General features: G+C 40.7%; 1 protein-coding gene across 1 annotated transcript in view; it reads right to left on the reverse strand.

The window, feature by feature from the left end:
• Positions 1 to 16,358, reverse strand: part of ulk2 (unc-51 like autophagy activating kinase 2) — a 43,265-nt gene that overhangs the window by 15,828 nt on the left and 11,079 nt on the right. The window contains exons 4-13 of the mRNA XM_061046058.1: positions 8,759 to 8,791; positions 6,719 to 6,755; positions 4,132 to 4,305; positions 3,390 to 3,463; positions 2,947 to 3,048; positions 2,799 to 2,857; positions 1,826 to 1,908; positions 1,683 to 1,733; positions 1,515 to 1,603; positions 586 to 754 (exon numbers count right to left, since the gene is read on the reverse strand). Coding sequence (XP_060902041.1) covers positions 586 to 754; positions 1,515 to 1,603; positions 1,683 to 1,733; positions 1,826 to 1,908; positions 2,799 to 2,857; positions 2,947 to 3,048; positions 3,390 to 3,463; positions 4,132 to 4,305; positions 6,719 to 6,755; positions 8,759 to 8,791 — 871 coding nt within the window. The remainder of the gene's footprint in view (positions 1 to 585; positions 755 to 1,514; positions 1,604 to 1,682; positions 1,734 to 1,825; positions 1,909 to 2,798; positions 2,858 to 2,946; positions 3,049 to 3,389; positions 3,464 to 4,131; positions 4,306 to 6,718; positions 6,756 to 8,758; positions 8,792 to 16,358) is intronic.

A 16,358-nucleotide genomic window follows, 5' to 3' on the forward strand; every position in this document is an offset into this window, starting at 1 on the left:
GTGTGTGTGTGTGTGTGTGTGTGTGTGTGTTAGCATGTGTGCTGTAGGGATCATGAGCAGGTAGTGAATGTGACTTCCCTACATGTGTATCCAAGTCATGGTGTGTCTATAAATGTTTGCAATTTGAAGACATCTGCGTTCTGGAAAAGAACAGACGTCACATGTGTTTACCTCTGTGTCAGAGGTCACGTGTTTTAATATTAAATGTACAGTGAAATGTGTTTTTTTTTCTTTAAGGAAAAATAACATATTTGTATCAGGTCATGGTTATCTACAAGTAAATGTTTTAACTTAAGGACTGAATGGGCTGTTTTTCTGTCTGTGTCTGCAAAATGTTTTGACGTTTTACCAAGTTGTGTAAAAATTAAAGCACTCTTGCACACTTGGACGTCGGCAAATCGAGTATCAATGAGATAAGTAACAGTTCTAATTTTCTATAAATGTAATGTAATAGCATTAAGCTAAAGATACTTTCAATTAAACCAAAATGGGGATTTCTTTTATTTTAATTAAAATAATCAGATTTTAACACCTGAGTTGATTACCTGGGATAAACACAATTGTTGTATGTGTGATGCAACTTACAGCTGTCAGTTGAAATGTTCGGCACCAGGACAAAGTCATCAGTGTCGCAGGACGAGTTCTTACTGCTCGTGCTTCCTGCTGACTCTTTAGATAGCTGCAGGAAGTTGGGCGGGCCGAGCGGCGGGGAGGACAAGCCATCTTCTGCAAGTGTCTGCATGTCCGGGAGAGACTGAGCATGTACAGAGAGAGAGAAAGAGAAAGAGAGGGAGTCATGGAGGAGAGGAGAAAAAACAGGATTCAATTGTGATGTGCCTCCTGAATGATGCAATTAAAGCTTCCAGGCAGGGCAGTGCTGACTGTACTGTCAAAGTAATGAAATCACATTGTTGTAGAGAACTCTGACATCCTGGGAAATAGTCTAACCCTTAATTCCCACTGCTGCTGTGAGATTAGATCTGCCACTGTGAAATACATTGTTACAACCAGAAGTGGACCTATTTACAGACGAGAGTTTGAACTAGCTGCAGTGGATTATGACTGAAAAGGTTAAAAAAAGTCTTGTAATGAAAGGTAAATAAGAAATAATCAAGTCTTTTTACTTCCCCTTTGTTGGGAACCCTGTTTTACTTTTCAAGCACTGTTTCAGGGTTGCTGCACACTTTTTAAAATTTGATTAAATAATTTACAAGACCCAAACAAATATAAATGAAATGTTTATAGGCATGATCAAAAACAGGATCAGAGTGGATTTAGAACAAGAAACTTCACGGACATGTCTTGGGGAGCTCTGAGAATTATTTAAACAGGTTGAAAAGGAGGATTATTATGTGACCTTTAAACGTGACCTTTAAACCCTGTGATTGTGCTCGAAGAAGTATGCAGATCAAATATGAGCACAACAGGGAGGCACAGTTAATGTTTTAATGCCTTTGTTAGAGTGCGAGTGTAATCCCCTCTGAATGAGGATTAATAAAGTAAATTAAACTCACAGGAGGGGAGTTGTAGCGGATGCACGGGGAGCTGCCACAGGAACTGTCCGTCCCTGCGTTGGAGGCACTGGGGACCGGCACCGGACACGCTGAGAGCAATGAATAAAAAATTAATCATGTTTTTAATCTGAAGTAAGTCATCTTGTTTAATAGGGAATGTGAACTTACATTTTTTAATGGTGGACGTCGGCTCCAGGAAAGGATGGCTGAAAAATGCATCTGCAGAAGAACAGGTAAGAGTAGATTGTAACAAAAAAATAAGACAGTCTGAGAAAACCTCTTAGATTTAATATTTTTATGTCCCCACTCACCGAAGTCCATCCGGTCTTTCTGATTTCTCTGCAGCAGCCCGAGCAAAAGGTCGCTCAGCGGTGGAGACGTCTCCCGTGGGATGCTGGGTAACAAGAGCATGGGAACATTAACAACATTGTTTCCTTTTGAGTTTGCTACGTGCGACTTTGTGTGCTCTAATAAAGTCCTGGTTGGGATGTACGTCAGACTTAATGACATGAATTCTGAAGCATGTCAGATGATGGGAGGAATGCACGGTGCATTTTAGCACCAAGACGTGAATAGAAACAAGTTAACAGACAGACTAGCTGCTCTCTGAGGCTGTACTTAAGACTGAACTGAGCTACGAGCTAAATGCTATCACCATGCCGACATCCTATAAGGTCAACACTGATGCAGTCATATGTTTGCCTTGGTCACTGTGTTAGATGCCCATCAATGGCACACAAGTGTACAACTGAGACTGATGTGACCCTCATTACTTCTGCAGGTATTTTGGTCATTAACCAATAGAGCTTTTGCAGGGCAATTCAAAAGAATACATCAGTAAAGCAATGAGAAAACTATTTTGGAAAAATGGAATAAGAAATTACTAACATTTAAAGACAGTCTTCTGCATTTAAATTTATTCTATTTCTTATTTTCATTTCTTTGCAAATGTGTTTGTTCCTTTTAATTCATCATATACGTCATTATTTGAGTGTATAGCATGACTTATCAACTTTTTTCTATTGTTATATGGCAGGTCCCAGACTTCAAAAGCAAAATATGAAAAAGATGAATGTAACAAAAGCAACAAAAAAGTTATGCATAAAATAATTAACTTTACACTTGTATTTGCTCATTGCAATTATTATTTTTGCCTTTTTTGTATTGCACTTATTTGACTCTATGAAACCCAAAGGATTTGTTAAATTCAAATGTTTAAGTCATGGTCTCATTTCTTTAATCGTCGACTTTTATCCGGTACAGAATGAGAGAAAAGAGGCTTACATAGGTTGTAGGTTTCTGTTCTTCTCGTAGAACATCCTCAGGTCTTGGGGACTATTCGCCTGAAAATGTAAATACACAAATCAGATGTCTTGACACACAACTTATAACAGAACATATTTTTGATCTGTGAGTGGAGCACAATGTCAACCTGGAATGGTGGCTTTCCGACCAGACACTGATATATGACAGTGCCTATGCTCCACAGGTCGGCCTTGGCATCGTAGTTCTGGGACATGATGACCTCCGGGGCCTGTGGAGGTTAAAGATCACGAGTAAAGATCCCGCAACACACTGTTACGCAACACACTGCTGAGAAAGCTGACAGCTCACTTTATGAAGGACTGAGCTCAGCTGCTCACACACACACACACACACACACACACACACACACACACACACACACACACACACACACACACACACACACACACACACACACACACACACACACACACACACACACACACACACACACACACACACACACACACACACACACACACACACACACACACACACACACACACACACACACACACACACACACACACACACACACACACACACACACACACAGTAAAACACACTGACCATGTACATGGGCGAGCCGCACAGAGTAGCTGCCATCATGTTGCTCTGGAGGTACCGCGCAAATCCAAAGTCAGCTGCAGGACAGAAGCAGGAAAGAAAGCAGTCAGAAAAAGACGTGGGAAGTTTTACATCTTACTTTATCCCCTTGGTGAAGATGCTTTAAAACAAACACAGGGAAAAGAAAAACAACACAGATGAATGTCATCGGTGTTGTAAGAGAGGCATTCATTACAAATATCTGATGCCCTAAGAGGACAGACATCTGTACATTTTATTTTTTTCCATATTCCTGTGAAAACAATGACATTTCGGTTGTTTTCTCGAGATCTCGACTGCTTTATCTTGTTATATCTCAAGATAACAACGATTGTTCTCCTGTGACAAGTAAACTTCTTGAGATCTCAAGAAATCAGCTGAAATTAATTTGTTATCACAGGAAAAAAAAAGGAACGCATCCTGAGATACAGAGCGATAAATAAGTCCAGATCTCAGGAAAGCAAAATGTACCTATCACAGAAAACGGGACCGATTAAAACTCAGCGTTATTACAAAAATGCTTTTTAAGTATTCTTAAATGTGTTGTAACTTTTTGGGAAAATATGAACTGAACAGAAGCTACTGTCAAAGAAAAATAATGTGCAGACTTTCAATTACCAGAAAAGTATCAGAAAACTTGTGACACTCAAAGCACCAGTCATTTATCATGAATTTGTGTCAACCCAATGGAGAGGATTACTGTCACCTATTTTGATGCGGATGCCGCTGATGTTGGACTTCTTGCGGCCCACATACGACAGCAGGATGTTCTGAGGTTTCAGGTCTCGGTGGATGATTCCTTTGCTGTTGAGGATGCGCATGGCTGCAGCGATCTGCTGCAGGAAAACCCTCAGCGTGTCTTCTCTCAGAGTCCCCTTAGCTAAAGAAGAGATAAAATGTATTTTGATAACTTGTGATTGAAATTAAAATGGGTCTTTCAGTACACATCCATTGATCCTGAAGTAACAAAAAGGAACTCTAAAATGTTTTTTTCCCCATGTTCCATATTTCTGACATCCGGAGTTGGTCTTTCCCTGTTTTGTTTGTCATGTACCTGCACATCATGAATATCTCTAAAACCTAGATAGCAGACCATAAAAGGCTCCCAACAGTCCAAAAGCTTCCAGGTTTGCTTTCAGGCTATAGGCCCTGATTGTAATGATCATTTTTCAGGATAGCTATCCTCAGGCTGGCCCATTGATCTCATTTAGATGCTTCCTGCAGCCTAATGAAGCACATTAATAACTAGTTTCCTTTAGCTGCACTTCCATGAGGCAGACTCAAAGTTTACATAGGATAAAAAGTCATGCATAACACAACTATGAATCATTTTATTTCTTTTACATCATAGGTAGAAGAAGCAACCACGACTCAGTCTCACTTAACAGTCATAATCCTCAGGTAAAAAGTGTAAATCGAGGCGATTCTTTGGTAATGAAATAAGTCTAATCCGATGTGAGTCTAAGAGGATTCCTCTCTCTCTCGCTCTCTTTCACTCTCTTCTCTTTCTCCTTCTCTCTCTCTATCAAGCTATTGTGATTACAGTGTAGTCAAAGATCAAAGCTAGTAAGCTTAACAACATTAATCTAGGATTTGAGGGGTTAGCCGCTCTATGCCCACCACAGCGTACTAACTTCTAACATGGGATCGTTATGTAAGTTGTGGAATCATTCACCAATGAGAGATCCTCTTATTTGTTTTACCTATGCAGCGCTCAACGTGACTAATGAGATCAAGATGGACAGCTGGTTCTGTACAGTATGCTGTGAACTCTGGGACCCTCCAGTTTTTATTTCACAACCAACAGTGTGACTCAAGAAGAGAGACCATCCTGACATCGATGAGTCTGACCATGAACTATTCTGTAAACTGTAAATGTTGACATGTGGGGCAGGTACATTATGCAAACGTACAGTGATAAGAGAGGAGCAGTTCCAGCCACACAATCAGTGTTTTTATGGATCAGAGGTGTAAACACCTGCAGTTATATAACAGGCGGATTGGCAAACTGCCACTCTTTTGGAGGAATTCCAGCAAGCGACCTGATTTTAACTCCACACAGCAGCAATACTAACATACTGGGAATGTTTTTATGTTCAGCATTCACTGAAGCTATAAGTCAACCCATTCAGTTTAGTATAAAAAACAAGCAACTTTTGATGTTGTACGTTTAGCTTTTACTACTGTGCATCAATAATTAAGATAAGACTAAAAGATCTGGAAATATTAGAGATATCAATTTTTTTTTAAAAGAGTCATAAACAGTGTGAGGGTAAAAAGCTCTTGCAGAAGTCTAACACATCGACCTTGAATTCAAATAATTTTTGCAGGTCAGAAAATAGTAATAGCTGCAACTTCCGCTGTCGTCCCTGCTGGCAAATCAACTGATGCATTCACTAGAAGTGTTTATTTTTGCCACTGACAGGTTCGGGTTGTTTTTCCAGATGTCTTGCAACATTGAAGAACGACAGCAACAAAGATATTGTGTGCCTTTGGTTTTTATACATCGTAAATCTGGATCCAAACAAAACATTAATTTACACACAACAATGCTAAACAAATCAAGGCAGCCGTACACTTCTCACTCTCTTGTTCTGCAAAGTTAAAAGTCAGGGATTTGTTAATGGAGTCGTCTAGCTTTTAAGACAGCGATATAACTGCCGTTTCTGGTTTGATAAATGCATCATACTTTCCAACAAAAAGGTGTATCTCTGTATGGATCATGACTGTAATGGTGTGAGACACTTAGAACAACAATCTGAGCCTGTTGGTGGACAAAACAAGAGGCTGTCGTCTAAAGCAGTCCACAGAAGCATTTTCTAAACGTTATTTAGACAACAAAATATGGCAAAATACTTCCCAGGTTTCCAAATATCAGGATTGTCCTATAAGCCAACTTGTTGCCGATGAGTAGAAATGCTGACCTTTGTTTTAAGTATCACAACAGCATATAAACTGTGCTGACTGGCTCTGAACTAAAGAAGGAACTCTTTGTACTAAGCCATAGTGACAAACACCCCCACATATAAGGCATGAAGACAAACAAAAACTCACTCAAAGACACACCCATGTACTCTCTGACATCCCCACAAGATACAGGCCTACGTTATTCTACAAATCAGACATTATGCAAAAATCATTAATGCTCAATAACGTGCACACATTCCCACACCTACACTCCCAGCAGCTGCATTCACATGGCTGTTCCTCCTCTGCAGCATTAGCAACTTTGTTATGATGAACAATAATCTGTGTGTGCATGTGGGGTGCAGACAGATTAGTGCGATGCTTACCTTGCAGATAGTCGGCCAGATCGCCTCCGTTGCAGTACTGAATGTGGGGGGGAAATACATGCTATCAGCAACATTTACATCCAGGTGCAACAATGAAAAGCTGAGAAGCATATTTTGACATTAAATCTCTGTTCGAGTGTGGCTCATTTATTAATCTTCTGATTGACTTTATCTGTGTCTGTGCTGACAACCTCAGTCGCAGAGTGCAGTTAGTTCTCAGGAGGGAAGACATGAACAGATGGATTAAGTTTTTTGTGGTGGGGTAAAAGACAAAGAACTGCTGAGTGGATAAACAAAGATGAGAAAGATTGATTCAAGTCAGAGGAAGCCAAACAGAGCTTTACTACCATCAAGCTGTGCTTGAAACACTGGTAAAGATAGTCTGTGTACTCTGTTAAAAAGGGAAATATGTCTTCAAGGTTTAGGGGAATGAAATTGGCTCTTAAATTGGCCTCTCATTATCTTCCAGAACTGGGGAAATTGTTGACAAAAACCTCATCAAGTCAACCCCGGAACCCATCTGCTATCATTTGAAGAGGATACATCCTCTGGGATTGACAGCAAATTTACTGGGGGGGAGCTTCAGATGTAGCCATTGGTTTCCGTGCAATGCATTTGTTTACTGTCAACTTGAGAAGCAAGAATGGTGTTTGTGTTGAGGAACACGAAGCATGAACTGCATGAAGTGAAAGAGAGAGAACAGTTGAAATTGAGGAAATAAATTAGCAATTTTTCAGCACCCAAATGATGCTGATGTATATGTGCAATTTCGACAATGGGCAGGGAATTGGTTGCATTTTTTGGTAATAAAAACAAAGGAATTATTCGATTTGGGGGCCCAGGACTTCTTTTTTAGTTGCTGTGATGTCGAAAAATCTACTTTTCTAGATACCATAATACTTAGAAGTCCCAAAACATGACTTATTCACATTAACAATCAACTAAGCCCCAAATACAGCTGTTGCTAACCTGTTTCCAGATGCTGTGTATAAGTACAGTAGCAGACTTCACATCGGTATAAATAGTTAAATTTATGCTTAAAAGCTTCAAATTAAACCACAACACAGTTTAGAGTTTGTGTCCCCGAGAGCTATACAGTTAGCTTCAGTATCTATCCTGTTGTCTCGCTGTTTGGCTCGCTTACTGTTTATTTGTTACTTAACTGAGACTTATTTAAACAATTCCTGCGACTGCACGTTGGCAGAAAGCTGCACAAAATGTTCCAAGTCAAACATCTCCTTTCCTTTGAAACATTATTCCAATAAATTACTTGTTTTTTTTAGCCTTCACAGGGAACAGCTTTCTTTTATTTTGGATTACACCTGGCTCTGTGCACATATCTCTTCATAACACTTTCATCTGATGTTTCCAACAATGTTTGAGTAAGACTAAGTGTTTCATGCTAGGCTAAACATGAGGAATGAGCTTTCATTTAGCCAGATTTAGCAACAAGGGCATGACCATCGCTGTATTCCTTTTTTAACAATTTTACTGTTGAATAATGAAAAGCCATGTGCGTTAGCCACAAACTGCCCTTCTTGGCTTCACCTGTGTCATAGAGCCATCCATAAGTTAATGTAACCTTGTCATATTACAGGTCAGCAGGATAAATCATGGAGTGAACTGTAGACAGCTCTAAACATAGATCAAGAAAACATTTTGGCAAAGGCTTTTGGGGAACGTGATTCCTAGAATACAGAGGGGTTCAGTCAGGGTTTGTTTTCTACCCTGCAGCAAGAAGAGAGTGTTGCGAAATTAGCGTGGAAAGTAATGGACGAAGCCGAGGGTGAGGTTGTCAGCAAAAGGAGAGAGGAAATGTAGACACAATGTGAAAGAAAACAAGAGAGGAAAACAATAAAAAGGGGTAAATAGCTGCCAAGAGCCAGTATTGGATCTGGAAGATCAAAACTCAGCAAAGAAAGCTTCAAGGCTCTGCATTATAGAATAATATAAACTTTAACTTTACAAAATAACTCAATGTAAAGTAGGGAGAATGTGAGTAGAGGTTCATAAAACATCCAGTCACGTTTTGACACTTACCTCCATGACCAGGAACACAGAGTTGGGTGTTTCCTGGAAGAGAAGAGACAGAATTAATGACAGAAGTCATTTTTCATCAAGCAGCTGACAGCTCCACCACACACAAACACACAAACACACACATGTTAATAAACATAATCCAAGAGAACATAACAGCAGACAGCTATTTTTGACCAACATGCTGCCCATGAATGGGTATTTTTAAGGCATTGGAAATGTTTCCAGATGCTTAAGAGATACTTCAGGATAAAGTTACTGTCAGATACTTCAGTTCCCCAAAAGTTTCTGGATTCTGAAACATACATACAGTATAATATCATCAAATTCAGTGTTTGAAACAGGCTATGGATTTGTACTTCACAACTATCAACTTTCAATCAATCCTAAGTCAATACATTTCATGTTGAGAGTACTTATTTGTTGTTGTCTTACCACTAACCGGTGGGTATAAATCTTTCCTAGAAGTGGGCGGGTTAGCCAACATTAAATTGCAGGTTATTGTCTACAGTCTGTAGCCTGTTCACCAGTAGTGTCTAGCGTTCCAACAAAGGCTGTGGTAGTAAAGTACAATAAACTTAAGACCTACACCTCTATACCTTTAAAACACCATCAATAAACAATGGTGAACCTCTTTCTGTGTTGGCAATGAAAAAGTGACACAGCAGCACATAAACTGCACAACACATAGTAGTCCAGTATTTTTCCAAGCCTTCTGTTCTACATATAACAAATCCTGTGATCTGATCACCAGCTTCAGCACCGTACCAACATCAAGTCAGCCTACGTGTGACCCCGAGCTAATGGGCTTGTGTGTTTGGTTGTTAAGTAGCTCAGTCTTTTCCAATCCGACACTGTGATTTCTCCAACTGGGGCAGCTGGTGATGGGGGAAGGGCCACCAGTATCCATTCTGACTGTATTGGTGGGAGAGTGTGTTGGGGCAAGGGGGCTTCAGGGGGGGATTACATAATGGGGATGTATTATGCAGTGCAATCTGCAGAAGAGGGGGGATGGGAGTACAGTGTCAGGGTTGGAGTGTGGAGGGTGACTCATATGTCACCTGCACACCACAAAACACACAAACACATCATGGGGAACACTGCAGAACATTATTGCACAATCCACGTCAGAGAAAACTGATAACAACAAATACCAGAGTACTTCTAAGAAAAGCTGCTGCCTGGAGAAACATTTATTTTTCTAAGCGTGCGTGTCCTTTGGCAGCTTCAAGTGTTGTCGTCTCTGGTTGCTGCAGTTGCCTTAGTTTGGTTTGTTGCCTAATTGCTCAGAAGTGGGATGAATTTCAAGAGGCAGGTGGGGACAGCGGCACACAGCGCAGCCTTTGTTTGTGACGGCTTAGAGGAAGTGGAAGCAGTTTTGAACAGCTCAAACTGTTTTCTAGAAGGTACAGTGTGATTATTGGCTGCGTTGGAAAATAAAAAATCTGGACTTTGGACATTGATATGGCTCAAAACATTCTGTCCAGCACAAAAAATACCCAGAACACTATGTTTTAAATAGTCCCTCTGTCGTCATTAACTTTACATGTAGCGGCCAAATGTGCAGCAGGACAGAAGCAAGTAAAGGTTGTATTATCCTCAGATATGAAAACAGACACACAAACACAAAACACTGCACAACGCCAAGAGTGAGTGTGAGCCAAAATCAACACTGAGGTTGGTGTGTTGTTCAGTTATTGCATCAAGCTGCAACTCCAGGAGTGCAAGGTTATGTAAAACCATGGGGGGATGGGACAGACAAACTGGAGGGGGTTGGAGGTGGGGAGAGAGTGTATAAGTGTGTGTGTATGTTTGTTTATGTGTGTTGTGAAGAGCAGGCATTCTTTGTCCTGCATATGTAATCCAGAGACTTCTGAGAAAACTGGTGTCATTTGAGAGCAAAGTAAAAAGAAGGACACAGTGACGACAAGTGTGTGAGTGACATCTTCAGCAGGAAAACACTCATTATGACTGAGGACAAAAGCTCAGGACTGTTTGTTGATGTTCGGCGTGGCTGTGCCTGGTGTAAAAAGGGGAGGACGTTTGTTATTTTGCAGGTTTATGATCTGTTATTACGATACACAATACAAAGCAATCACTTAGCCCCTGTGACATCTTGCCTTCACTTTGAATGTTAAGAAGGTGTAATGGGGGCCGCCATCAAAGACAATTAATTTTTTTCAAACATTTTTCTTGGAAGGTTCCAGCGCCTTCAGATTCAAGATTTGTATTTGTCACATGCTCATACAGATATGCTGTGAAATGTAAAGCAGTTATGTTAAAGTAGTTCAGTAGGTCTTTGATGCCACAAATCCGTCACAAGGGGCGAGAAAGGGTCTGCAGAGCCAGCAGGGGAGAACAGCACTGTGTGCTTGTGTGTTTGTCTGAGTGTTCACAGACATGGACACCATAGTTACGCCAATCAATATGAAAGTACAAAGACGTAATGACGACAGAGATCGTTACAGCCGTAATGTGGAATCAATCTAAAAAAAAAGGCTAAATGTCAAAAAACAAAAAAGTGTGCACCTTTATCTGTCTTCCAAAACGTCCTTGTTGTACGACAGTCCCAGTGTAACATCTGTTATGTAACAGAGGCACATGTGTGGCAGATCATGAGTGGTCAGCAATTATGTTACACACTAAGCACATGCTCCGTTCAGATGACTGTGCGACCACATGTGTGTGTGTGTGTGTGTGTGTGTGTGTGTGTGTGTGTGAGCAGCAACAGGTTGTTTTTTTTCTTCTGAGCCTCGGTCTCAGCCGGTTAAATATCAGTGAAGAAAAAATAAAAAATCTGTGCAGGAATTTGGATGGAGGCCAGCGAGGTTCACTCTGCAGGTTTTCTAGGAAAACTCACTGAGCTCCAAAAATTCCCCTTTATCCAAGAAGAACATGTACTGCCCCTGTTTTCCTTTAAGCCCCCCTATTCTGTCAGACCTGCCTCAATACCTTCTGTAATTACCACACACACACACACACACACACACACACACACACACACACACACACACACACACACACACACACACACACACACACACACACACACACACACACACACACACACACACACACACACACACACACACACACACACACACACACACACACACACACACACACACACACACACACACACACACACACACACACACACACACACACACACAATGGGCTGGGGGCCCCTCTCACGACTAGAACACAATGTTCCTCAGAAGGTTCATCAGCTTTTGTGAAGATTGGCTGATAATACTTCATAAACAAACCCAAATTCTACTCTTCCTCTTTTTAATTTCAATATTAGCAAATGTTTAATGTTTCTGTCTCTTTAAGGTATTGTAATGCATAAATCCACACTTATAGTGCAGGTGAATGCAGGTTTTGAACTTGAACGAAATAGCTTGACACAAAGATTTAATATCTCAGGGTCGGAATACGAGATTTCTGTAGAGCTTCAACTACATCTCTATGTCTTTATCAAAAGTCAGGGTTGACTTTTTCTTGGCGATGAAGACGGAAATCTGTAGAGAGCTCTGGTAAAAGCTTGCTGATGGATCCTGAATAAAGTACAGTAAGTAGGCTACTTTCATGAACTCACTAGCTTTATACAGTTCTTTCAACGTCATTGTTTGGCCTTATTTAGTTTATTAAGTATGCTCAGGACACATGATAATAACATTTATAAAGCAACTTTTTAAATCCAAGTTACAAGGTAGTTGGAGTGTACTGCATGTCTTCCTAAATTTCTGAAATTGCTGTAGTGATCACTCACATGTAGTCTGTCTTAAAGGTCCCATAATATGCTTTTTTATGGTTTTATATGCCCTTTAGTGTGTTTTCCAAGTGTCCTGTGCATGTTTAGGCACATCTATGTGCAAAAATTAAAAGTCCGCGGCTTCTCCTACCTCCTCCTGTTAGCTGTAGCATTAGCCGCATGTAACCCTCGGTTCTAGCCCCCCTCGATAAAAATTTGTCAGTGTGAGATCACTGATCTAAGTCCATTGGCTCGTTGTGGCAAGCCCTGCAGCTCATGTTGAAATTTCAGAGAAGCGTGCTGAGCAACTGACCAATAACGACAGAGCGGATCGGCAGACCAATCAGAGCAGACTTGGCCCACGTGGGGTTTAACAGTGTGGGCTCAGCAGAGCGTAGCTGACGGACTCAGAGCGTAGAGGGAGCAAGGAGGAGCAGTACATGAAAACAGACACTTTTTTCGGACTTTAGCTATTGTGAACGTACAAAAGTAGGTACATAGATTAAATATACGAACCCCAAAAAGGGCAGAATATGGGCTCTTTAAAATCTTAGAGTTGTTGTAGTTGTTTCACTGCTAACCAAAAGATATCCCACTAGAGGATTTGGTGTTCCAAACAAGTCCAGTAATATTTAACCTGCAGAATTTATCTCTGGTTTCTGCAATGCACTGACGTCCAAAATTGTGTTAAGACTGTTTGTGGATGGCTGCTCATACTTATTTAAAAACATTTAGCAACATTTGGCATTTTAGGGGACTTTCAAATTCATCAAATATCCAAAGAAGTAAATTATTTTTCATGGTAAATCAAGACAGCTGTAGCAGGAGAGAGAAGAAGGGAGGCAGGAGCCCCGACATAAGACACCTTATAATTAGAGCCGTCTGCCTCACATGGCTGCAGCTTGCTCAACATTAACAGCTGAATGAAGGAGGACAGGGAGCCGCTGAGCTGTGTGCTTAAGACTGTCATTAAACGCAGTAAATGAGCACATCTCTAAACTATAGCAGAGATAAAGGAGCTGCAATCTGTCATGGGCGCACGTACTCCCACGTCCAGCCCTGTAGTGTTCTGTTAATGCAAAGTTATTCTGAGAGGCAGGCAGGTAAGCAGGGACTTCTTTACCCACTGAAACAGCTGGGGATTCACATACAAGCAACCTCTGAGGTTTACTGCATTCACAAGAGCTGACAGAGGACATGTTCAAGAAGATTTTTAAAAAGCAGTTCTACATTTTAAACTCTACTTATTGTATAAATATTGTATCACAATCATCTTTTCAAACAACAAAATGTTCAATTTGTGTGTGCAAATCATTTCAACTGCTAATCTGCATTAGCAGCTATGACAACAATTCTCCTTTCTACAGCCAAATATTTCCACCATTAAGGCCATCGTTTCTGACCACTTTCTGAGTACTTGCACGGCTGTCCTCGAGGTTCCCCAACCGAGCAGTATATCGGATCGTAAATATTGAACATGTTTCATATGTATGATTTAAAACCAGGGCAGCCAAGTAGTTCTTTAGTGCAGATCGGATCACATGACAAGATAATCTTTAGAACGATCTGAAAAATCAAGACTTTGCTTACTTTTTGTTGGAATCGGGCCAAAATCAGCCTGATTATCTGGTCGTGTGTACTCCACTTAATTATGATATGAAAGCATTTTTTAATCAAATCAAAAAAGAAAACGTTTGTACAGCTTCTCCACAATGTTAATGAGCATGGTCCCCTTGCAACTACAGAAGAACATCATGTTGGAAATCACAGCTTTAAGTTGTCACATCGTCTGATGTTATTACAACTGAAGGACATTTCCATCACAAACTGATACTGCATACACTGAAAACCTGCATGGCCACAAAGTCCTGAGAAAAGATCTGTGAGTGTTTTCTTTTGTTGTGCTTTCAGCAAAGAGCATCAGAAATGCTGAGGTAGTGTGGTGTTAGCGCATTATTTCACAATGTGGTGCTGGGTGAATAAACACCTTCATTGTGAAACTAAATCAAACAGTCAAAAGAGCATAAGCTCTTCTACTCCGTGTTTATTCAGTATTCAGATTGATACAATGTAGTGTGGTCTATATGGTGCACAATGTGAGTTAGAAACACACAGAGTTCGCTGTGGTGGGAGCTGAAAATGTGCGTCTGATACTTCAAATAGCTTTGAAGATAAATCTACTTCACTTTCAATATCCTGCTATGAAAACTCAGCCTGTTTGTGTTGAACTTCTCCTCCTCCTGCACATCACCATCTGTCAAAAGCTTGCTGGCATCCTGTTAGTTACAACTGATACTAAAGCCATGCTAGCAGCTCTGCGAGGGTGTGTGTGTGTGTGCGTGTGTGTGTGTGTGTGAGCAGAGAAAAATGCTCACAATGAAAAGGCTAAACTAAGGATGCTTTGGAGGAATAAGTTTACAAGGTTTCCCTTCAAAGTATAGAGTTTAAGCATATTAACATTTGTTATACTCCAACAAATGACATAGTTCCTTACTTACTGAATTATTTACAATATTTCAGTAATGATTGACCATTAGGTGCAACAATCTACAGACAACCAAGGAGACATCGCAGCTCTACTGGTTCAGCTGAAGTTTATCTGATCCCAGCACTGAAATCTTAATCTAATCTTCAGACTCGACAGCAGAGAGTCTGCACGGAGTCAGCCTGAACACTGTATCTTCTGCCATTAGTGTGAGTATCTGCACGCCCCCTGAAGCACCATCAAAAGGTCACACACTCTCACAATCGCCCCTCTTTATGAGGCCCTTATTAACTCAAAGCTTTGCCCTTTCCCAGCCGCCATCGACTGTCAGCAGGCCTTTCAGCAGCCACCTGTAGTGTGGACCACAGAACGGTCTGAGAGCTGGGTTTGTAGGTCATCAGACATTACAGCCACTGTGAGATGTTAATACAGTTAGTATAGCCTGCATACAGAAACAGGTTTAATTATGACCCTTTAAGATATTTCAACATCTACATGCCTATTTGATGATCACTGTTTGCATCAAGTGTTTACTCAAATAATTTCAACCTGTCCAAATACTGGGATTTTTTTTGTAATGCACAGCAGTTTACCAACGTTTACTTAAGAAAATCCAATTAAAATGATTTAAAAAAGAGTAGAAAGTAAAGATCTATGCTTGTCCCATTTTAAACAGAAGCTTGGCGTGACTGGACAGTTGCACAGAGCAGCCCTGGTTACATTTCCTGTTCAGTTGTGTAAACGCAGTCATACAGCACGTGGTTCCAACAACAACAACAGCTGATGCAGCGGAGGCGAAGCCAACTAGGAATGCGAGAAGACATGATGTAAATGGAAACATGTGGAAAAAGTGAGCTAAATATACAAAGTCAACAAGGAATGGAAACCATGAAAAAAAAAAAAGAGGGAAAGGAAAGTGGCAGCTGGGGTTGGTTACAAAACGAATGCAGCACAGCAGAGTGAGAGAGGAAATGCACGCAACTACAATGGCTGCAGACACGCCAGCACTGCAGGGGACAGGAAGGCCAGCTGAAAAATAGACAGTGATATCGTGTGCCGTGGAGCTGTAATGTGACAGAGGCCGGACAAAATAAATCATGAAACAAAGAGGAAGTGAACGGACAAACTAACTCAAACCACATAATTGACAAAGTGCTCTTTGAGGGACTGAGAATGCATAAAGTGCAGCCAGATCCAAGAGTCTGTGTAGTGCTAAGAGCTTACATCCACTATGGATAACTACATCCCCTATAAAAAAAAAACATTTATCTGTGTGTTTATTTCCTAAAGCATTCAAAGAATCATGGCATAGGGATACATATCAAGCTTTAATCCAAGTTATAAAATCCAGATTTTTAAAG

The sequence above is a fragment of the Labrus mixtus genome, chromosome 9 (assembly GCF_963584025.1).
Source record: "Labrus mixtus chromosome 9, fLabMix1.1, whole genome shotgun sequence".
Lineage (NCBI taxonomy): Eukaryota > Metazoa > Chordata > Actinopteri > Labriformes > Labridae > Labrus > Labrus mixtus.